Source organism: Artemia sp. Qi Xiang Cuo, chromosome 17, assembly GCF_049724085.1.
Source record: "Artemia sp. Qi Xiang Cuo chromosome 17, ASM4972408v1, whole genome shotgun sequence".
In the NCBI taxonomy this organism is placed as follows: Eukaryota; Metazoa; Arthropoda; class Branchiopoda; order Anostraca; family Artemiidae; genus Artemia; species Artemia sp. Qi Xiang Cuo.
Window position 1 is genome coordinate 49,731,371 of NC_142810.1, and position 25,581 is coordinate 49,756,951.

The 25,581-nt window shown below is 34.2% G+C and overlaps 1 protein-coding gene across 1 annotated transcript in view; it reads left to right on the forward strand.

Moving 5' to 3' along the window:
• The window catches only part of LOC148942299 (pickpocket protein 28-like), a 332,270-nt gene that overhangs the window by 305,481 nt on the left and 1,208 nt on the right, over window positions 1–25,581 (forward strand). Inside the window, exon 9 of the mRNA XM_089103282.1 lies at window positions 7,371–7,462. Coding sequence (XP_088959408.1) covers window positions 7,371–7,462 — 92 coding nt within the window. The remainder of the gene's footprint in view (window positions 1–7,370; window positions 7,463–25,581) is intronic.

Genomic DNA, 25,581 nt, shown 5'->3' on the forward strand with positions numbered 1-25,581 from the left:
AGAAAAAAATCGAAGATTTATTCGTCAGAGGTAGGAAACGAAACGCCTCAATAGTATATATTTCTCAAAGCCATCTTAATACCCCGAAAATCATATGATTAAATTGTAATTATTTTGCATTGTTCAAATGCTGTAATCGAAGCAAAATCGGTAGAATTGGACAAAATCATGCATCTGACTTAAAAGAATATAAATTTCTCGATTACTTTAATCGTGCTACTAAGGATCATGGAATTTTACTTATTGATCTGGAAACAAATGAAGAATCTCTAAAATATAGAAAGAACTTTGACATAAAATTATGAAAAAAAAATCACTGGCTTGTTTTATATGTTTCTATACTACTCATCGAATAAAATTTGTTAATAAGTTTATTTGTATAATAAATGAATAAGTTTGAAAGTTTAGGAAGTAAATCCAGTAAAGATAACAGTGAAAGCAGATTACTCGATGCTAATGGTAATCTTGATTTACAGGGTAAGCGCTTAATTCATTTAGGTGATGCAAAATCAAACAATGATGATATTACTCTACAAAATGTTAAAATTATTTTAAACGATTTCACGGATGAAATTGTCAACCAACAAATCCTTATAAATCAGTATTTAAGCGAGGATATTAATAGATTAACTAAAATTTATGAATCATCAGACAATATATTGACTAGAGTTGATAACAAAGGATTATTCGTAAAAAAAATACGGTAAAAATAACAAAAGAAGATATTAATGCAGAAAATAGAAGAATTAGAAACGTTGGAAACCCCAAAAATAGTGCAGATGCAGTTAATCTTTCAACATTATTGGTACACTCGAAGGGCTTTATGCAGTTATCTGGTCGCTTAGACAATTTCGAAAATGTTATAATTAATATACTTGAAAAAGATCCCGGTGAAGCATTTAAAAAGAGAATAAAAGGAAGGCTGAAACAAAATAAATAATGTTAGATTTTTTATTACATAAAATAATTCACTTATATATGTCAAGTTTCATTGAGTATACAATTTATTTATCCCCTTTTCAAAAAAAGGAAAATTAAAAAATGCTTTAAGGCAAAACAAAAATGTCAAATTCATGTAAATCATAGAAGAAAAAATGATAGAGAACCCATTCAATTTCTTTTAAACCAAAGGCAAGTGAATACAATAGAAAAATTTAAAAAAGAAAATAAAGGACGTGGTATTGATGTTTCGTACAAACAGCTAGTCCAAAATGGAGGATTTTTACCGTTTTTAATACCTTTAGCTGTTGCACTTGGAAAAGTGGCTTTAGCAAGTGGTGCAGCAGCCTTAGGAACTCATGCTGGTAAAAAAAGTTGCTGATAAAATTACTGGCAACTCTGGTGGAGCTTTAAAATTACCTGGGAAAATCGGTGGAGGAGCTTTAAAACTTCCAGGTACACAGAAAATTGTTGGAATGGGAAACCTCGATGTTCCTAAGAAACGTAGAAGACCCAAAAAACTTTCTGAAAACGTTGGAGTTCCTAAGAAACGTGGAAGACCCAAAAAACTTGCTGATGCTGCAGTTTCAGCTTCTTATCCAAAAACGTGAAGCGAGTAAAAACAGAAAAAATTCCTTAACAAATATTGATATAACTGCTGAATTACACCACATTCCTTACTTTAGAGGCGTATTTTCTAGAAATAACTTACCAAATAAAATCAATAAAAAAGGATGTGGTGTTATTAATTATGATTTAAGTGGTTCACCTGGAGCTCATTGAACTTGTTATTTCAATGACCCTAAGCATCTATTTGTAGAATTCTTTGACTCGTTTGGTATTCCGCTAGGAAATGAAATAGTAAAATATTTAAAGACTTCAAAGAAACCAATTGCTTATCACTCTATCCCAATACAAAATTTAACTGATGTCAAATTTAACTGTGGACATTTGTTTGAAGAGTATATAAAAAAAGATTTAAGGGAGTGGATCCACAAAATTTTATTTAGATCTTATTTCTTAATATAAATGGAAGAAGATTTAGAGAAACGATTATTTGCTTATCGTAGAAGTTGTAAATATTATGGAAATATTAGTAATGCTTTCTTAGTATTTAAATTTATATTTAGTGCTTTAGGTTTATCTGCTTTTGCTATGTTACCCCTTGCTTCTTTAAGTCTTGGCACAGTTCTGATTGAAATACTTGAAAAATATCTAAGAATAACAGAAAGAAAGGCTGAGTATAAAACTCCTTGTTCTTTCTGTTTAGAATTGCTTGCTATGTACAAATCGGATGAATTGACTAATGATGGAATGATTAAAAGAAAAAATTAATTGTGGAAAACATTACAGCTTTTTCCCCGTGATAAGTATATGATGCAAGTGAAGTTAAACGGGTATAAATACTGCTCCATGTCTGTAAAGTCCAAGACATAAATAAAACCCTTCTTACTTTCCACCTGTAATATTGCTTGGTTCATTAACCACTCTATTTCCTCTCATTTCCTATTCGCTTCATTCACTCATTACAACAGTCATATAGTTCGAAATACACCTACTAGGTTGCGTAATCTGAAACTTGTTTTTGTCGTGTGTCTGGCATTATTCCCAGAAATCTTTCACCAAGTGAAAGATCCTTGGGAATAATGCCAAGGTTATAGATCATAGATTACATGTTAATCTATAAATTAAATGTTAATCTATGAATAATTTTCGATTCAGAAAATTTGTTTAATAAAATAATTTACAAATAAATGGAGAAACTTTTAAGGGAAATGAAAGTGGAAAATAAATACAGTCGAACCGTTAAGGAAGAAGATTTAGACATTGGAATAGAATACACAATTAAAGCAATGAAAAACGTAGTAACTAAATATGGTAATAAACTTGTTATTATTATTAATTTTGAGGGTGAAGTGGTTGATATCTTTGCACCAAGACGATTTGATTTTAAAGAAGCTGATTTTGAAAAGAAATTAAAAAAATTAGAAAAAGATAAAGGTATGATTCTAAAGGTTATTGAAAGAAAAGGTGAAGATAATAATAATTATCTAGATATTGATATTGAACTTAATTAGTAGTATATCGAACTATCTAATAAATATTAAATTATTACATTTTATCAGTTTTATAAGAATGGAATATTTTTTCAAATTACATCAAGAATTCTTATTTCAGAAGACCTTTTTCATGTTAAAGCTCATGAAGGAAAATTGTTAAAATGTTAGGAATTTTCATTTAAAATGGGCTAAATTCAATTGAAAAGGGGATAAATTGAAGGGGTGAGATAGGTGAGGCAGCTCCTGTATTTCTTATACTACTGCTATCAAAGAAAGTAAACAGATTTTTTTGCGAATGGTATCAAGTTTTCTATTTCAGGCAAACTAGAGGAGGTATGAAACTAAATTAAACACTACTATTTGTGTCCAGATTTTTAAAAGGGTGTACATTCGTAAAAATTGCTGAAAATTTTTCTCCAGCATAGAAATAGCAGGCCAAACTATAACGTCTTAAATAAAGAAAAGATTTAAATTATTATTTTTTTCCCTGAAAAGACTATGTCAATATAAAACGAACAGGGATTAATTAAATAAACTTTTTCCACAAAATAAGTTTTTCAAAGAAAATTAAAGAGCTCCATCAAACCAAAAATGAGCAAAAATAAAATCTAATAAAATCAAATAATCTATCAGACGTGAAACTACGACAAATCAGCCACGATAAATAAATGACACCCAAAACGAACATAAATTACAATAAATAGCCGAGTCAAACTCAAAACGAGCAGAAATTAACAACATGACTAGGGCTCAAAGCCCCTATGCCTTCCCGAGGCCAGAACATAATTTGCCCAATACTGAAAAAAATACAAATGAATGTGAATTGTCAGTTTAATATACATATACTGATATTTAGTGATCAAAATGTTAATATTATTTGATTTATTAAATTTATGAAAGTAAAAACATCTATATTTTTTCAGTAAAATGTAAATGTTTAAAGTTGTTCAAATTTGATTTTCACGTGCTTTTCGGATAGAGCTCCTCGATTTTACTGCCCTTAATTCTGCTTATACTTCTGGTTTTCGTCTTTGATATGATATTTTTCATGTACACATTTACAAATAAATCCCAAGACGTAGTCTTCAACGCCAATCTGCTGCTCATTTGATAGCTAGTTACCCTCTTATGCCCACCGAATTAAAGTGCTCCAGATGCGCAGTCCCCCCTGCAAACCCCAAGGACAATCCATGCAACTCATTGCCATAATGTGTAAATTGTGGTAAAGTTCATGTGTCTTGCAGTCTTAGATGTGAAGTGACAAAAAAGACTTGTCTAGTGCCTTAAATGATTTACCCAACGCAAGCAAGGTTTGTGTATTTAAACATAAATTGTGTTAAGGATAAAGACCTCCTGCTTGACGATCTGCTATCTCATGATTTTATTTTTCTGCAAGAACACCCTTTAACGAATATAAATATTTTTAGTCTTAAGCGATCTGCTTCCCACAGTTCGTTGGTAAGGCATACAAAAAAAAAGCCGTCCGTCTGACGGTCTCGTGATTTTCATCCGTGGTGTGTTGAATGCTATATATGTTTCATTCGGACGATAATATTCTGGCGATGCAGTGTGGAAATATTGTCCTTGTAAGTTTATGCGTTCCCTGCGATCGCTGCAATATCGCATCTCTGACTGCATTCGCCAAATATTGCTCCAGACTGATCGTTCTCGGAAAACCTCCATTCTAAGAATCTTAGTTGGATTTTAGCTGGTTATATGAGTTGCAACATCCTTCATGATTTTAATAGCTCGAAAATTTTGTTATAATATCCACCTAGTGAGTATCATATTGCAGTGAAAAACCGATCATTCACATATATTCATAATAGAGGTGGATCAAGTCTAACCTTAATGGCGTTATTACAACAAGTACTTCATTGATCGGCTCAGTCTTCAATGTCAATGAATGAAAAATTTACAATGACCATCTAATTTTAAAGTATGACCTCCTCTGCCTGTTGTCAGTTGGGCCCCTTCCATCCAATTGTAAATGGTTCAGTAAGTACGACTGGAAACGCATTGATCTCCTTTTGCATGTTACCACTCTCAATGCATTGCAATCTTCAATTAGAGTGCCTTACCATTTGATTCAAACTTCTGTTCGTGTTCAAGTCAGTCGTTTCGACTAAAACTCTTATTATTACCAGTTGTCTACCTGTTTGAAAGTTGCTTCCAAAGTCGTTGTGTCTTTTGAGAAAATGTGGTCGAGTATTTGAAAGCATTAATGGAACATTGATCCCGAGGTAAATCGTGTTAAATCTAAACCGAAGTGTTTATTATGCTCTTGGATTGCATGTGATCGTCCTTCCTCTAGGCCTTTTTGTTAAATTAAACAGAAAACGAGGCGCAATTATAGACGCAGTTTGCGTCGTGCTAGACCAAGTGATAACGCGTCTTGAATGAATGAAATTAATAGTCAAAAGTACACACCAGTCGCTCATTCAAGTTTGAAGTTACTCAATTTTTCAAATTATCACCGTTCAGTCTTATTGCTGTTAATAGGTCCCTTAAAGTAATATGTCTTGTAAAGTTTAGATGATTTTTACCAAACCGATTGGGACATTCTAATGTTCTTTCCGTGTTTTTGGCTGGTATCCGATCTGCACTCAAGAAAAAGAAACGATCTAGTGTTCTTGATAGTTGATGTTCAGTCTAGTGTTCTAGTGTTCAGTGACTTGATGGTATTCGTTTTAATCATTTTTCATTTGATTGCCCTGATCTTATCAGTCATTTGTAATTGCTTTTTCAAGCGTGTCTAGCTCAATCTATTGTACCAGATATTTTTCTAATTCGCCATGTTAGCTCTATTCTTAAGCGAGGAAAAGATCCTGATAGTTGCGATTGTTATCGACCAATCACTGTGTCGCTTTTTTAGCAAAGTATTTGAACATTTATTACTACCATAAATTAATTTTAAGTGAGATTTTACGTCTATGCATAGTCATTTTTGTAGGAGTTTTGCTGATCTTAGTCTAACAATATTCTAAGTTGTCTAATGAAATATGCGGTTAAATCCAAGGATCCATTTTACTGCCTAACAGTGGGTATTTCTAAAGGGTTCGTTAACGGTGTTCATTCGAATGCCCTACATTGCCTTGCTTTATCCGGTGTAAATAAATTGCTCAGGGTAGTTGTGTGGTATTGGTATTCTGGTGCTGATTTTTGGGCAAAATGGAATGGGGAGCTTTCAAAACCCATTCTCGTTTTTAAAGGGGTTCGACAAGGAGCTGTTTTTGTCGTCCAGTATATTGAAGTGTGTATTAGCTTAGCGTCCACGTTCTTTGCCAGTCTTAACGTTTTTTTGGTGAAGCCGATCTATCATATATCGCAAATTCCTACAACGTTCTTCATTAAGTTGTAGCCGCAGGAGCCTAATTGAAAATTTTTCCATCTTAAGTCGCGTCTTGGTTCTCTAATGGGGATCGATATCTCCTTATTTATATTTTGGCCTTACATTGGATGCTTCTGGATATTTATTGCAAGGAAGTTAGAAATAAATGTGGCTTAGTTTATTTAGCATTTAATAATTAGTAACTTATTAAATTAGGTGGGGGATTAAGAACCTATTAAAGTTCCGTTTTTGTCAAATAAAGGTAGATATAATCGAAATGATTTATCCAGTCTCCGGTTTTAGTTCTCCGGTTATTCCCTTCCTTTCCAGTACTCCCCAGTTGTTCCGGATGAAGCAATGTTGTACCTCAGATGTTCTTCAGATATTGTAAATTTTTAACTCTTTTACCACGATCGTACCGTAATAGTTAACTAGTGGATGATTTTGATCTTGTTGATGTGCCATCTCAAATAAATGGTCTTACTGAGACTTTTTATGTGAAATCTTGAATTTTGTCTCTATTAATGGCCCTATTTTGCATTTTTCCTTCCTGAAGTTGGTTAAATAATTTTCTTTCTTATAGTATCTAATGTTATCTTTGTGTTTTAATTTGTTTCCTTTTGTCTTAGATTTTTTGTACTCCATTTCGTTGTTTTTGCTTTTTGTGGGTAATAAATTTATATTATTATTGTTATTAATACCTGGGAAACGCAAAAATATTAAAAGAAAGCTCTTTTGATTAACATTTATATTAGTATATATCCGATAGAAACCGATAAAAATGTAGCAAGTATCAAAATTAAAAGAAACAGAGATAATTCATGAGAGTCCCAAGAAATCAATAGGGAAAGCAAAGCCGGAAGAATAATAACGCATAATTACGCACCTCATAATTACGCAAAATCTGCATAATTATGCACCTCTTTGGTTATAGATGTTTTAACTTGAGCAACTACATCACTCTAAATGAAATTCTGTATGTTTTATATACAATTACATCACCATTACTAATTAGTTTTGAATAGAAATTTCTATTTCAGAGAAAATTTGGCCAAGTTGACGGTCTTTTTCAATCATGACTACGTTGATATGAGATGGCGTGATTTGAGATTTGGATGGCAAGATTTTATAGGCAAGTAGCCTTTGGGCAGCTTACCCACTCCAAAACAATTTTGCAATTGTTTCTATAGTGTCTCATATTCTCTACATAATTTCCCAGTATTCTCTAATCTTTAAAATATGTTAGTAGAAGGGGGGGTCCGATTCCCAGGACTCACCCCTGCTGCCACCTACAACTTTTTTTAACATCAAATATGGGTATAGCCTCCCTAGGGAGAACACGTGGTTAATGGGGTCAATGACCTAAATTTCCAAGGTCGATGTTGTTGTTGTTGTAAGTGCACGCTCTCAGCGAATGCCAAGGTCGATGTTGTTGTTGTTGTTGTAAGTGCACGCTCTCAGCGAATGTTATGAGTTTCCAGAAATTTGGAACACCTGTGCTGTCGACCTCAATTCCCCTATCGTGAATCAATAATTCCCCTTAGAAACAACAAATTAATTCCCTTTTCTTGACAGATCAATCAACCAATGACATCATCTGTCACTTTAAAAATTTTCGCCTAGAAACGATTCTCCAGGAATAGATCCAAGTCATTAATGTCTTTGCCTCGGAAACAACTCTTTTGGTCGAACTCCAAACGATATTAATAACCAAACGCCATGGAAACAATTCTCAAAGAAACATCTTAGCGATGAATTGTTTTAGTGCGGGAATCAGGTTTCTTAGTAATTTGATTAATGACTGTCAGCGCAGAGATGACAAAAACAAAAGGAACACGCTGAAATTACGTTTAGGGATTATTTGGGCGAAACTGTTTTAGACAGGTTATGGAATTATTTCGGCGAAACAGTTAGAGACATTTTAAAAGATGATTTAAAAGATGATTTTAGAAGAGAATTTGAGGGTAAAACTCTGTGGTCCTTATAATACACAGGTTGTATTTTAACAGTGTCGTGAGGTCCTCTACCCCAACCCCAAAGGCGCCTAATACCCCACCCCACCCTTCAAGGAAGCCCCCCCGTCCCCCAAGAGCCACTGGGCTACCCAAAGACCCCCCGGCACCCTAAGGCCCCCTCGGCCCCCCCAAAGCCCACCAGCGGACCCCAAAGGGCCACCGGGCTCCCAAAGGACCAATCGGCCCCCAAAGGCCCTCCCCAGACCCCCAAAGGCCCCTGAGTCCCCATTTTTTAATACTTTTTTATGGCTTTATTATATCTTTTCAGAACAAGTTTTTTTCTTAATGTCCATCCTAAACCCATTTTACAAGTTGAAGTACCCCTCCTTTTTACAAACAACTTTACTTTACAGCTTTTTGAATGCTCCAACACCAAGCAATACTTTGCAAAAGGCATTTCAGAACAAGTTATTTTCTTAATGTCCCTTCTAAACCTATTTTCCAACTTGAAGTACTTATCTTTTTCCAAACGTCTTTACTTTCCGACTTTTTGCATACCACAACACCAAGCAATACTTTTCAAATAGAATTTCAGAACCAGTTCCTCTCTTAATGTCCCTCCTAAACCCATTTTACAAGTTGAAGTACCCATCGTTTTCACCCACAACTTTACTTTACAGCTTTTTGAATGCCACAACACCAAGCAATACTTTTCAAAAGGCATTTCAGAACAAGTTATTTTCTTAATGTCCCTTCTAAACCTATTTACAACTTGAAGTACCCATCCTTCTCACCCACAACTTTACTTTACAGCTTTTGAATGCCCCAACACCAAGAAATACTTTTCAAAAGGCATTTCAGAACCAGTTCCTCTCTTAATGTCCCTCCTAAACCCCTTTTTCCAACTTGAAGTTCCCATCCTTTTCACCCACAACTTTACTTTACAGCTTTTTGAATGCCCCAACTCCAAGCAATACTTTTCAAAAGGCATTTCAGAACCAGTTCCTTTTCTTAATGTCCCTCATAAAACCTTTTACAAATTGAAGTACCCATCCTTTTCACACACAACTTTACTTTACAGTCTTTTGAATGCGTCAACACCAAGCAATACTTTGAAAAAGTCATTTCAGAACAAATTATTTCCTCAATGTCCTTCCTAAACCCATTTTGCAAGTTGAAGTTCCCATCCTTTTCACCCACAACTTTACTTTACTCCTTCTTGAATGCCCCAACTCCAAGCAATACTTTTCAAAAGGCATTTCACAACCAGTTCCTTTTCTTAATGTCCCTCCTAAGCCCGTTTTACAAATTGAAGTACCCATCCTTTTCACACACAACATTACTTCACAGCTCTTGAAGGCCACAACACCAAGCAATACTTTTCAATGCATTTCAGAACAAGTTCTTTTCTTAATATCCCTCCTAAACCCATTTTACAAGTTGAAGTACCCATCCTTTTCACCCACAACTTTACTTTACAGCTTTTTGAATGCTCCAACACCAAGAAATACTTTTCAAAAGGCATTTCAGAACAAGTTATTTTCTTAATGTCATTCCTAACACCATTTTACAAGTTGAAGTATCCATCCTTTTCACCCTCAAGTTTACTTTACAGCTTTTTGAATACCCCAACACCAAGCAATACTTTTCAAAAGGCATTTCAGAACAAGTTATTTTCTTAATGTCCCTCATAAAACCTTTTTACAAATTGAAGTACCCATCCTTTTCACACACAACATTACTTTACAGCTCTTGAAGACCACAACACCAAGCAATACTTTTCAATGCATTTCACAACAAGTTCTTTTCTTAATGTCCCTCCTTAAACCCATTTTACAAGTTGAAGTACCCATCCTTTTCAACCCACAACTTTACTTTACAGCTTATGAATGCCCCGAAACCTAACAATACTTTTCAAAAGGCATTTCAGAACCAGTTCCTTTCTTAATGTCCCTCCTAAACCCATTTTACAAGTTGAAGTACCCATACTTTTCACCCACGACTTTACTATACTGCATTTTTGAAGTCTCCAACACCAAGCAATACTTATCAAATGGCATTTCAGAACAAGTTATTTTCTCAATGTCATTCATAGACCCATTTTACAAGTTGAAGTTCCCATCCTTTTCACCCACAACTTTACTTTACAGCTTTTTGAATGCCCAAAATCCAAGCAATACTTTTCAAAAGGCATTTCAGAACCAGTTCCTTTTCTTAATGTCCCTCCTAAGCCCATTTTACAAATTGAAGTACTCATCCTTTACGTACGCGCGCGTACGTAGGCTAACCAGACCTAACCTAAATTAACCTAACCTCACTTAATCTAACCTAACCTAACTTAACCTAACCTAACTTAATCTAGCCTAACCTAACCTCATTTAATCTTTTTACCATGTTTAAGTTAGGTTAGCTTAGCTTATCATGAGCGCTCATGATAAGTTAACCTAACCTAACCTAACTTAAACATGGAGAAATGTTTATAATTATTTATTAATATTTATTTATACCTAACCTAGCCTATTGTTTTTGGTGGGTTGATGAATGAACTGAATTAAATAAAAATTTGAAATAAAGTAAAACTTTTTATCTTCATGGTAAATAATAACAATCCTAGTATAGACAGTTCTACCTTCTATGGATAAATTTAGAATTGAAATTAAAATTTTTTATGTCTTTGAGAAATTAGGAAGTGAAATGAATGCTTATTCATTTTCAATGGTAAATTTCAGAATTGAGCTTACAATGTTTATTAAAAAGTTGGAGATTTTTCATTTTTGAAAAATCCTTGAAAAAAATTAGAATTCAACTATAACTTTCTTTTCTCTACGAAAATTCAGAAGAGAAATTTAAATTTCTTTGTGTCTTTGTGAAATTAAGAACTGCAGAGGAAGATTTTTATTTTTCTCTGGAGAAATTAGAATTGAACGTTAAGTTCTTTAATAAAATTCAGACTTGAGTTAACTTTTCATGATCAACGTATAACTTTTTGTATCTTCTATGAAAAATTTAGAACAGTAATTTTAAATTCTTGCATCTCTTTGAGAACAATTTGAACTAGAGTTGAAAATTTTTATTTTTTCTTGAAAAAAAGAATTGATCTGTAACTTATTTCTTTTCATATGGATAGTTAGGAAAAGAACTTGAACTTTTCTTCCCATCAATAAGAAAATTATCTCCTAATATGTCATTTGAGAAGTATTGCATGGTGTTGGAGCATTCAAAAAAGTAGTATACTAAAGTTATGGTGAAAAGGATGAGTACTTCAACTTGTAAAATGGGTTTAGGAGGAACATTACGAAAAGAACTTGTTCTGAAATGCCTTTGAAAAGTATTGCTTGGTGATGGAGCATTCAAAAGCTGTAAAGTAAAGTTTTGGGTTAAAAGGATGAGTACTTCAACTTGTAAAATGGACTTAGGAGTGATATTAAGAAAGGAACTTGTTGTGAAATGTCTTTGAAAAGTATTGCTTGGTGTTGGGGCATTCAAAAAGCTGTAAAGTAAGGTTGTGGGTGTAAAGGATGGGTACTTCAATATGTAAAATGGGTTTAGGAGGGACATTAAGAAAAGAACTTGTTCTGAAATGCCATTTGAAAAGTATTGCTTGGTGTTGGCGTATTCAAAAAGCTGTAAAGTAAAGTTGTGTGTGAAAAGGGATGGGTACTTCAATTTGTAAAAAGGTTTTATGAGGGACATTAAGAAAAGGAACTGGTTCTGAAATGCCTTTTGAAAAGTATTGCTTGAAGTTGGGCATTCAAAAAGCTGTAAAGTAAAGTTGTGGGTGAAAATGATGGGCACTTCAACTTATAAAATGGGTTTAGGATGGACATTGAGAAAATAACTTGTTCTGAAATGTATTTGAAAAGTATTGCTTGGTGTTGTGGCCTTCAAGAGCTGTAAAGTAAAGTTGTGTGTGAAAAGGATGAGTACTTCAATTTGTAAAATGGGCTTATGAGGGACATTAAGAAAAGGAACTGGTTCTGAAATGCCTTTTGAAAAGTATTGCTTGGAGTTGGGGCATTCAAAAAGCTGTAAAGTAAAGTTGTGGGTGAAAAGGATGGGAACTTCAACTTGTAAAATGGGTCTATGAATGACATTGAGAAAATAACTTGTTCTGAAATGCCATTTGAAAAGTATTGCTCGGTATTGGAGCATTCAAAAATGCAGTATAGTAAAGTCGTGGGTGAAAATTATGGGTACTTCAACTTGTAAAATGGGTTTAGGAGGGACATTAGGAAAGGAACTGGTTGTGAAATACCTTTTGAAAATTATTGCTAGGTGCTGGGGCATTCAAAAGCTGTAAAGTAAAGTTGTGGGTTGAAAAGGATGGGTACTTCAACTTGTAAAATGGGTTTAAGGAGGGACATTAAGAAAAGAACTTGTTGTGAAATGCATTGAAAAGTATTGCTTGGTGTTGTGGTCTTCAAGAGCTGTAAAGTAATGTTGTGTGTGAAAAGGATGGGTACTTCAATTTGAAAAATGGGCTTAGGAGGGACATTAAGAAAATAACTTGTTCTGAAATGCCTTTTGAAAAGTATTGCTTGGTGTTGGGGCATTAAAAAAGCTGTAAAGTAAACTTGTGGGTGAAAAGGATGGGTACTTCAACTTGTAAAATGGGGTTAGGAGTGACATTAAGAAAATAACTTCATCTGAAATGCCATTTGAAAAGTATTGCTTGGTGTTGGAGCATTCAAAAAGGCAGTATAGTAAAGTTGAGGGTGAAAAGGGTGGGTACTTCAACTTGTAAAATGGGTTTAGGAGGGACATTAAGAAAATAAATTGTTCTGAAATGCCATTTGAAAAGTATTGCTATGTGTTGTGGCATTCAAAAGCGGTAAAGTAATGTTGTGGGTTGAAAAGGATGGGTACTTCAAGTTGTAAAATGGGTTTAGGAGGGACATTAAGAAAAGAACTTTTTCTGAAATTCATTGAAAAGTATTGCTTGGTGTTGTGGCCTTCAAGAGCTGTGAAGTAATGTTGTGTGTGAAAAGGATGGGTACTTCAATTTGTAAAATGGGCTTAGGAGGGACATTAAGAAAAGGAACTGGTTGTGAAATGCCTTTTGAAAAGTATTGCTTGGATTTGGGGCATTCAAAAAGCTGTAAAGTAAAGTTGTGGGTGAAAAGGATGGGAACTTCAACTTGTAAAATGGGTTTAGGAACGACATTAAGAAAATAACATGTTCTGAAATGCCATTTGAAAAGTATTGCTTGGTGTTGGAGCATTCAAAAGCTATAAAGTAAAGTTGTGGGTGAAAAGTATTGGTACCTCAACTTGTAAAATGGGTTTAGAAGGGACATTAAGAAAAGAACTTGTTCAGAAATACCCTTTGAAAAGTATTGGTAGGTGTTGGGCATTCAAAACCTGTAAAGTAAAGTTGTGGGTTGAAAAGGATGGGTACTTTAACTTGTAAAATGGGTTTAGGAAGAAAATTACGTAAAGAACTTGTTCTGAAAAGATATAATAAAGCCTTTTGAAAAGTATTACTTGATGTTGGGGTATTCGAAATGCCTTATAGTACAGTTGTGGTGAAAAGGATGGGTACTTCAACTTGTAAAATTGGTCTATGAATGACATTAAGAAAAAAACGTGTTCTGAAATGTCTTCTGAAAAGTATTTCTTGGTGTTGTGGTATGCAAAAAGTCGAAAAGTAAAGACGTGTGGAAAAAGATAAGTACTTCAAGTTGGAAAATAGGTTTAGAAGGGACAGTGAGAAAATAACTTGTTCTAAAAGACCTTTTGGAAAGTATTTCTTGGTGATGAGGCATTCAAAAAGCTGTAAAGTAAAGTTGTGGGTGAAAAAGATTGGAACTTCAAGTTGGAAAATAGGTTTAGGAGGGACATTAAGAAAAGAATTTGTTCTGAAATGCCATTTGAAAAGTATTGCTTGGTGTTGTGGCCTTCAAGAGCTGTAAAGTGATGTTGTGGGTGAAAAGATAAGTACTTTAACTTGTAAAATGGGTTTAGGAAGAAAATTACGTAAAGAACTTGTTCTGAAAAGATATAATAAAGACTTTTAAAAAGTATCGCTTGATGTTGTGGTATTCGAAAAGCCTTATAGTACAGTTGTGGGTGAAAAGGATGGGTACCTTAACTTGTAAAATTGGTTTATGAATGACATTAAGAAAGAAACTTGTTCTGAAGTTTCTTTTAAAACGTGTTTCTTGGTGTTGTGGTATGCAAAAAGTCGGAAAGTAAAGACTTGTGGAAAAAGATAAGTACTTCAAGTGGGAAAATAGGTTTAGGAGGGACATTGAGAAAATAACTTGTTCTGAAATGCCCTTTGAAAAGTATTGCTTGCTGTTGGGGCATTCAAAAGCTGTAAAGTAAAGTTGTGGGTGAAAAAGGATGGGTACTTCAATTTGTAAAATGGGTTTAGGAGTGATATTAAGAAAGGAACTTGTTGTGAAATGTCTTTTGAAAAGTATTGCTTGGTGTTGGGGGATTAAAAATCTGTAAAGTAAAGTTGTGGGTTGAAAAGGATGGGTACTTCAACTTGTAAAATGGGTTTAGGAGGGATATTAAGAAAAGAACTTGTTGTGAAATGTATTGAAAAGTATTGCTGGGTGTTGTGGCATTTAAGAGCTGTAAAGTAATGTTTTGGGTGAAAAGGATGGGTACTTCAACTTGTAAAATGGGGTTAGGAGTGGTATTACGTAAAGAACCTGTTCTGAAATGCCATTGAAAAGTATTGCTGGGTGTTGGAGCATTCAGGAAGCAGTAAAGTAAAGTTGTGGGTGAAAAGGATGGGTACTTCAAGTTGTAAAATGGGTTTAGGAGGGACATTAAGAGAGGAACTTGTTCTGAAATGCCTTTTGAAAAGTATTGCTTGGTGTTGGGGCATTCAAAAGCTGTAAAGTAAAGCTGTGGGTGAGAAGGATGGGTACTTCAAGTTGGAAAATAGGTTTAGAAGGGAAATTAAGAAAATAACTTGTTCTGAAATGCCTTTTGAAAAGTATTGCTTGGTGTTGTGGCATTCAAAAAGCTGTAAAGTAAAGTTGTGGGTGAAAAGGATGGGTACTTCAACTTGTAAAATGGGTTTAGGAGGGACATTAAGAGAGGAACTGGTTCTGAAATGCCATTTGAAAAGTATTGCTTGGTGTTGTGGTATGCAAAAAGTCGGAAAGTAAAGACGTGTGGAAAAAGATAAGTACTTAAACTTGTAAAATGGGTTTAGGAGGGACATTAAGAAAAGAACTTGTTCTGAAATGCCTTTTGAAAAGTATTGCTTGCTGTTGGGGCATTCAAAAAGCTGTAAAGTAAAGTTGTGGGTGAAAAGTATGGGTACTTAAACTTGTAAAATGGGTTTAGGAGGGATATTAAGAAAAGAACTTGTTCTGAAATGCATTGAAAAGTATTGCTTGCTGTTGGGGCATTCAAAAAGCTGTAAAGTAAAGTTGTGGGTGAAAAGTATGTCTACTTCAACTTGTAAAATGGGTTTAGGAGGGATATTAAGAAACGAACTTGTTCTGAAATGCATTGAAAAGTATTGCTTGGTGTTATGGCCTTCAAGAGCTGTGAAGTAATGTTGTGTGTGAAAAGGATGGGTACTTCTATTTGTAAAACGGGCTTAGGAGGGACATTAAGAATAGGAACTGGTTGTGAAATGCCTTTTGAAAAGTATTGCTTGGAGTTGGGGCATTCAAGAAGGAGTATAGTAAAGTTGTGGGTGAAAAGGATTGGAACTTCAACTTGTAAAATGGGTTTAGGAAGGACATTGAGAAAATAACTTGTTCTGAAATGCCATTTGAAAAGTATTGCTTGGTGTTGGCGCATTCAAAAGACTGTAAAGTAAAGTTGTGTGTGAAAAGGATGGGTACTTCAATTTGTAAAAGGTTTTATGAGGGACATAAAGAAAAGAAACTGGTTGTGAAATGCCTTTTGAAAAGTATTGCTTGGAGTTGGGGCATTCAAAAAGCTGTAAAGTAAAGTTGTGGGTGAAAAGGATGGGAACTTCAAGTTGGAAAATGGGTTTAGGAGGGACATTAAGAGAGGAACTGGTTCTGAAATGCCTTTTGAAAAGTATTGCTAGGTGTTGGGGCATTCAAAAGCTGTAAAGTAAAGTTGTGGGTGAGAAGGATGGGTACTCCAAGTTGGAAAATAGGTTTAGAAGGGACATTAAGAAAATAACTTGTTCTGAAATGCCTTTTGAAAAGTATTGCTTGGTGTTGTGGCATTCAAAAAGCTGTAAAGTTGTGGGTGAAAAGGATGGGTACTTCAACTTGTAAAATGGGTTTAGAAGGGACATTAAGAGAGGAACTGATTCTGAAATGCTATTTGAAAAGTATTGCTTGGTGTTGTGGTATGCAAAAAGTCGGAAAGTAAAGACGTGTGGAAAAAGATAAGTACTTCAAGTTGGAAAATAGGTTTAGAAGGGACATTAAGAAAATAACTTGTTCTGAAATACCTTTTGAAAAGTATTGCTTGCTGTTGGAGCATTCAAAAAGCTGTAAAGTAAAGTTGTGGGTGTAAAGGATGGGTACTTCAACTTGTAAAATGGGTTTAGGATGGACATTAAGAAAATAACTTGTTCTGAAAAGATATAATAAAGCCATAAAAAAGTATTAAAAAATGGGGGCTCAGGGGCCTTTGGGGGGCACGGGGAGGGCCTTTGGGGGTCTGGGGAGGGCCTTTGGGGGCCGATTGGTCCTTTGGGAGCCCGGTGGACCTTCGGGGTCCGGTGGAGGGTCTTTGGGGGTCCGGGGGCCCTTAGGGAGCCTGGTGGTCTTTTGGGAGCCCGGTGGACCTTTGGGGACCGGGGTGCTTCCTTCAAGGTTGGGGTGGGGTATTAGGAGCCTTTGGGGTTGGGGTAGAGGACCTCACGACACTGTTAAAATACAACTTGTGTATTATAAGGACCACAGAGTTTTACCCTCAAATTCTCTTCTAAAATCATCTTTTAAATCATCTTTTAAAATGTCTCTAACAGTTTCGCCGAAATAATTCCATAACCTGTCTAAAATAGTTTCGCCCAAATAATCCCTAAACGTAATTTCAGCGTGTTCCTTTTGTTTTTGGCATCTCTGCGCTGACAGTCATTAATCAAATTACTAAGAAACCTGATTCCCGCGCTAAAAGAATTCATCGCTAAGATGTTTCTTTGGGAACTGTTTCCATGGCGTTTGGTTATTAATATATTTTGGAGTTCGACCAAAAGAGTTGTTTCCGAGCCAAAGACATTAATGACTTGGATCTATTCCTGGAGAGTCGTTTCTAGACGAAAATTTTTTAAGTCTGACAGATGATGTCATTGATTGATTGATCTGTCACGAAAGGGGAATTAATTTGTTGTTTCTAAGGGGAATTATTGATTCACGATAGGGGAATTGAGGTCGACAGCACAGGTGTTCCAAATTTCTGGAAACTCATAACATTCGCTGAGAGCGTGCACTTACAACAACAACAACAACATATACCTTGACATTCGCTGAGAGCGTGCACTTACAACAACAACAACAACATCGACCTTGACATTCGCTGAGAGCGTGCACTTACAACAACAACAACATCGACCTTGGAAATTTAGGTCATTGACCCCATTAACCACGTGTTCTCCCTAGGGAGGCTATGCCCATATTTGATGTTAAAAAAAGTTGTAGGTGGCAGCAGGGGTGAGTCCTGGGAGTCGGACCCCCCCTTCTACTTATGTTTTTCCTTCCCTGAACATGAGCCCCCTTTAAAATGAGGCTTTGTGAACCTTGCTGGGTTTTGCTGTTGAATAAAAATAGGTTCAGTTACAATTGGCATATACTGGAAAAGACGATTAAAGCGAAATAATCATCTATAACACCAGACTCTAAATAAGTGAGACTAAAGCTAAAATAGTGTCAAACCACTTGACGGAAAAATAATTACAGTCATAAAATTTTTGTAAGTTTGGCATAGGTTAGACTTTAGACAAATATAACACATTACGATAAGAAGAATATCACCATCATAGCCAAAAATCAAGAAGAAAGAAAAATGGGGTTAGAAGATAAGCGACAGTGAGAATAAAAACGTGTCAAAATTGAAAATGATAGCGATGAGAATTAAAATTATGATTCTTTGAAACCACCTGCACTATCAAACCGGATAAGACCAAGAGATCAGCACGAACAAATTAAATTCACAATGGGTGAAAATAAACAATCTGGACTATTAAATAAAACAAGACCCGAAACACGAAAATTTACAAATGTTATAAATGATAATTCTTTGGAAGAAAAGAAGATTTTTCCCACCACCTGAACAATTCGCAAGTCTTCGACCTGAACCGTTATTTAAAATTAGACCAATAAGGGCAGCTAAAGCAAATCGCAACAGCTAAAGAAAATGGCATGAAAAGAACAAAAAGAGAATCAGCTTGAATTGTAACTGAAATTTTGAACAGTCAAACCTGATATAATTAAACCAAATTAGTTGACCAAGTCAAACTCAAAACGAACAGAAACTATCACAAAAGTGAGTAGGGCCAACTACCTCTGTGTCTTTTAAAGATCAGAGTATAAGTTGCACTTTCATCGAAACAAAACTTATTTTAAACGTTTCTTCCTTTGTACCAAATTTATATTGTTATATTGTTAAGATTTTCTTTGTTAAGACTTTCGATATTGTTTATTGTTTCAACTTTCTATATTGATATTGTTAAGACTTTCGTTATATTGTTAAGGCAATATTGTTAAGACTTTCTTTATAAACTAAACTGCCAATCCTAATTTGTTTGATCTTATCTAGATGCATATGTAATTCTCTTATTTCTAAAATTTGGATAACAGTTCATTTTACTTTCATTGCAAATTAACATTTATTTATAATAATTAGTATTTGATTGTTTGGATTAATTTTGAGTGCTCGAACACAATTTATTTCGTTTTCGACTCAAGTGTAATTCGCTTCTTTCTAAAAATTGGATAACAGTTCATTTTACTTTCATTGCAAATTAATATTTACTTATAATAATCATGATTGGATTGTTTGGATTAATTTTGATTGCTCGAACACATTATTACGTTTCAGACTCAAAAGTAATTCGCTTATTTTTTAAATTTAGATAACAGTTTATTTTATTTTTATTGCAAATTAATATTTACTTATATTAATTAGTATTTGATTGTTTGGGTTAATACTGATTGCTTGAATGCAACTTATTACATTTTAGATTCAAATATTGTTTGCTTACTTCTGAAATTTGGAAATAAGTTTATTCTACTTTCATTGAAAATTTATATTTACTTATAATTATTAATATTTAATTGTTTGGGTTAATGTTGATTGTTCGAACGCAACTCCTTATATTTTAGATTCATATGTAATTCGCTCATTTTTTTAATTTGGATAACGGTTCATTTTACTTTCATTGCAAATTAATATTTACTTATAATAATTAGTATTTGATTGTTTGGATTAATTTTAATTACTTGAACACAATTTGCTACGTTTTAGACTCAAAGGCAATTTGCTTATTTCTAAAATTTGGATATAAGTTCATTTTACTTTCATTGCAAATTAATATTTACTTATAATAATTAATATTTGATTGTTTGGATGAATTTTGATTGCTCGAACATAATTTATTACGTTTTAGAATCAAATGTAATCCGCTTATTTCTAAAATTTGGATAACAGTTCATTTTACTTTCATTGCAAATTAATGATTACTTATAATAATTATAATTTGATTGTGTGGGTTAATGTTAATTGCTTGAACGCAGCTTATTACGTTCTGGATTCAAATGTTGTTTGCTTATTTCTAAAATTTGGACAACAGTTTATTTTCCTTTCATTGCAAATTTATATTTACTTATCATTATTAGTGTTTAATTGTTTGGATTAATGTTGATTGTTTGAACGCAACTCATTACATTTTAGATTCATATGTAATTTGCTTATTTCTAAAATTAATAAAAAAAAACTTTTTCCACAAAATAAGTTTTTCAAAGAAAAGTAAAGAACTCCATTAAACCAAAAATAAGCAAAAAACAACAAATAATCTACCAAGCTTGAAACTATCACAAATCAGCATCGATAAATAAATGAAACCCAAAACGAACAGAAATTACAATAAATAACCGAGTCAAACTCAAAATGAGCAGAAATTAACATGAGTAGGGCTCAAAACCCCTATGCGTTCCCAAGGCCAGAAGTTTTTACGACAATACTTTCTATAAGAGCTTTATATACCCCCAGGGCATAACTTACAACCCTTGCCCTGAGGGGTGTGGGGAAGTGTCCTCCCCAAACATAATTTCCACCGGGAAATCAACTACGCTGAACAAAATGGCTATCTCAAAATTTTGATTGGATGTATTTCTGGAAATAATGAGCGTGGAAAGGGTGTTAGTTGCCTTCCGATCAATTTCGACTATTAAAAAGGGCACAAGCCACTCCAATTTCCAATTAAATGAGCCTTTTTCCAAGTTTCTACAACAACTCCTTTGATACTAAGTGCCCTTCTCTAAAGGAAAAAACAAAAAATAATACATTGTGCCAACTTTGTTCTTATATACCCCAGGGCATGACTTAAAATTCTTGCCCTCAGGGCTGTGGGGGAGTGTCCTCCTCAAAAACATAATTTCTATCTGGAAATCAACTACGCTGAACAAAATGGCTATCTCAAAATTTTGATGGAATATGTTAGGGAAAATGGTGGGCGTGGAATAATAATTAATATTTGATCGTTTGGGTTAATGTGGATTGCTTGAACACTACTTATTACATTTTAGATTCAAATGTTGTTTGCTTATTTTTAAAATTTGGAAAACAGTTTATTTTACTTTCATTGCACAGTTATATTTACTTATAATTATCAGTATTTGATTGTTTGGATTAATGTTGATTGTTCGAACGCAACTCATTACATTTTAGATTCATATGTAATTCACTTATTTTTTAAATTTGGATAATAGTTCATATTATCTTCATTGCAAATAAATGTTTACTTATAATAATTAATGTTTGATTGTTTGGATTAATTTTGATTGCTCGAACACAATTTATTACGTTTTAGACTCAAATGTAATTTGCTTTTTTGTTTAATTTGGATAACAGTTTATTTTATTTTTATTGAAAATTAATGTTTGCTTATAATAACTAGTATTTGATTGTTTGGGTTAATGTTGATTGCTTGAACGCAACTTATTACATTTTAGGTTCAAATGTTGTGTGCTTATTTCTAAAATTTGGAAAACAGTTTATTTTACTTTCATTGCAAATTAATATTTACTTATAATAACACAATATTTGATTGTTTGGATTAACGTTTACTGCTCGAACGCAACTTCTTACATTTTAGATTCAAATGTAATTCGCTTATTTCTAAATTTAGATAACAGTTTTTTTTTACTAGTTTTAAGTTATGGAAATTAGGTATTTGAGGATGACAACCCCCCACAGCCCTCAAGGCAAGGGTTGTAAATTATGCCCTGGGGCTTATAAGTTTTTTTTTTTTTAATAGAACGCGTTGTCGTAGAAACTTCAAAAAGGGCTCATTCGATTGGATATTGAAATGGCTAGTGCCCTTTTTAATAGCAGAAAGTGATTGGAATGCGACTAACACCCCTTCCACGCCCATAATTTCCCCAAATACATCCAAATACATTGAGATAGCCATTTTGTTCCATGCAGTTCAAAGTTCAGGAAATTATACCTTTGAGCAGGACACTCCCCCCACAGTCTTCAGGGCGAGGGTTATAAATTATGCCCTGGGGGCATGTAAGGTTTTTACTGAAATCTCTGTCGTAGAGACTTGAAAAAGAGCTAATTCGATTGGAAATTCATAGGGCTAGTGCCCTTTTTAATAGTCGAAAGTAATTTTAGGGCAACTAACCCCCCTTCGTACACCAACCTTTTCCCCAAACACATCCAATCAAAATTTTTAGATATCCACTTTATTTAACGTGATCGAAAGTTTTGGAAATTAGGTCCTTATGGATGACAACCCCCCCCCCTCCAGCCCTCAGGGCAGGGGTTGTAAGTTATTCCCTGGGGGCATATAAGGCGTTGAAAGCGTTGTCGTAGAAACTTCAAAATGGTTCATTCAATTGGAAATTGAAAGGGCTAGTGCCTTTTTTATTAGTTGAAAGTGATTGGATAGCGAATAACGCCCCTCTCACGCCCACCATTTTCCCAAACACATCCAATCAACATTTTGAGATATCCATTTGCTTCAACATAGTCGAAAGTTCTGGAAACTAGGTCTTTTAGGATGATAACCCCCACAGAGTCCTCAGTGCAAGGGTTGTATGTTATGCCCTGGGGGCATATAAGGTTTATATAGAAATTTGTTCTGGAAATTTCAAAAAGGGCTCATTTGATTGGAAATTGAAATTGCCCTTTTTGATAGTAGAAAGTGAGTAGAGAGTAATTAATCCCCCTCTCACGCCCACTATTTCCCCAAAAAACATTCAATCAAATTTTAGAGATAGTCATTTTGTTCAACGTAGTTGAAAGTACTGGAAATTATGTATTTAAGGATGACAAACCCCCCAGAGCCCCCAGGGCAAAGGTTGTAAGTTATGCCATGGGGGCATATAAGGTTTTTATAGATAGAGTTGTCGTCTAAACTTCAAAACGGGCTCATTCAATTAGAAATTGAGAGGGCTAGTGCCCTTTTTAATAGTCGAACTTGATGGGAGGGTAACTAACCCCCCCCCCTCTCACGCCCACTACTCCTCCCAAAACATCCATACAAAATTTTCAGATAGCCATTTTGTTCAACATAGTAGAAGTTATGGAAATTAGGTCTTTGAGAATGACACCCAAAACAACTATTCCTTCCCAAGGCCAGAACAAAATTTGCACTTTACTAAAAAAAAATACAAATGAATGTGCATTGTCAGTTTAATATACAAATACTGATATTTAGTAATCAAAATGTTAATATTGATTGATTTATTATAGTTATAAAAGTAAAAACATGCATGTTTTTTTTTCGTTCAAGTGCAAATTTTGTTCTGGCCTTGGGAAGGCATAGTTGTTTTGAGCCCAACTTATATTAATTTCTGCTCGTTTTGAGTTTGACTCGGTTATCTATTGTAATTTCTGTTCGTTTTGGGTTTCATTTATTTATCGATACTGATTTGTGGTAGTTTCACGCTTGGTCGATTATTTGATTTTATTTTTGCTCTTTTTTTGTTTAATGGAGTTCTTTACTTTTCTTTGAAAAACTTATTTTATAGAAAAAGTTTTTTTTATTTAATTACATTTTAGATTCAAATGTTGTTTGCTTGTTTCTAAAATTTGGAAAACAGTTTATTTTACTTTCATTGCAAATTAATATTTACATATAATAACTAGTATTTGATGGTTTGGATTAACATCTACTGCTCGAACGCAACTTATTACATTTTAGATTCAAATGTTGTGTGCTTATTTCTAAAATTTGGAAAATAGTTTATTTTACTTTCATTGCAAATTAATATTTACATATAATAACTAGTATTTGATGGTTTGGATTAACGTCTACTGCTCGAACGCAACTTCTTACATATTAGATTCAAATGTTGTTGGCTTATTTCTAGAATTTGGATAACACTGCTTTTTTACCACCATTTCGTCAACCATAAACCATAAGGTCTTTTTTTTCTTCTTCTTAAAAGTTGGATAAACAGGGCTTCAGTAACAGTTTAATTCTTATGACAATAAATAAAAAAAACAAGTTTTTTAACTGAAAGTAAAGAGCGACATTAAAACTTAAAACGAACAGAAATTATTCCGTATATGAAAGGGGCTGTCCCCCCCTCAACGCCTTGCTCTTTATGCTAAATTTTTTTATTGTTTAAGAGCAATAGAGTTGTGAGAAAGTCAAATTTCAGCGTAAAGAGCAAGGCGTGGTGGAGAAGACCGCTTCTTTCACAGGCGTACTAATTTCTGGGTTTGGTACGCTTTAATATTGTTCATTACTTTATGTTAAAAGATCTCGTTTTTTTTATTCATTTTTTGATTGTTTTTGAAATAACGCTTACTTTGATCTTCTCTCACCTCACATGAATAACTAAAACAAAAATTTTATTTTAATTTAATTTTTTTAGGTTAAATAGCTTTCTCGAAAGTTGTTTGATTTTATTTACAAACGTTTTTATTAGTAATAAATATAAGTAACTTACGAATTAACTTACGTAACGACCTTCTATATTCATATATTTTTATTACGTATATTAGGGGGTTCGCCCCCTAGTCAATACCTTGCTCTTTAAGTGAAAGTTCAAATTTTGTTCCGATTCTTTAAAAATGGCCGCTTAATCACAAAGGCCGTTAATTAGAATAGATAGCTCTTATGAAAGTACTAAAAAATCTCTGGCTTAATGAGTGAGATATTGACAAGGGGGTGAACCCAATCAAATATGTAATATTTTCTGTTCGTTTAAAGTTTTGATGTTGCTGCTGTTGCAGCTGAAAAATTTGTTTTTTATGTTTAATTTCTGATCTTTTTTTAAATAATGCTGGGATGTCCGGCATCCCCTTCATAGCAATGTCCATTCTCCCATGAAAACTTCCTTCATGGAAAGATCCTCCTACATAACCCTCCACCCCAGGCACGTACGCAGGAATTTGTTTCGGGGGGGGAGGGGGGCAATTTTTTTCGGGGGGGGGGGCAATTTGTTTCGGGGGGGGGCAAATCCTTCAAACCCATTATTCTGTGAGAAAAATCAGAAAATTATGCGAAAATGAAAAAAATCGTGAGATTTCGGGGGGCCGGGCCCGGAGGCCCCCCCTGCGTATGTCCCCCCCCCCACTACCAGGAAAAATCTCCCCTGAAAACGTCTGTACTGTATACTTCCCAATAACCAGTACTATATGTTAACATTGGGTAAAGTTCATAACTTTCAGCCCTCCTCCCGGGAACTTCGGGGAATAAGTCATCCTAAAAGACATACTTATAATATTTTCGAACATGCTGAATAAAATGGCTATCTCAAAATTTGGATCAGGTGACTTTGGGAAAACAAGGAGCGTGGGAGGGGGCATAGTTGCCCTCTATTTTTTTTGTCACTTAAAAAGGGCACTAGAACTTTTAATTTCCATTCCAATGAGCCCTTCCACGATATTCTAGGAACACTGGGTCAATGCGATCACCCCTGGGGGAAAAAAAATAAACACGCACCCGTGATCTTTCGTCTGGCAAGAAATGCAAAATTCCACATTTTTATAGAAAGGAGCTTGAAACCTCTACAGTAGGGTTCTCTAACACGCTGAATATGATGGTGTGATTTTCATTCAGGTTATATAACTTTTAGGGGGTATTTCCCCCTTTTTTCGAAAATCAGCCAAATTTTCTCAGGCACGTAACTTTTGATGGGTAGATAACTTTTTGTTAAAC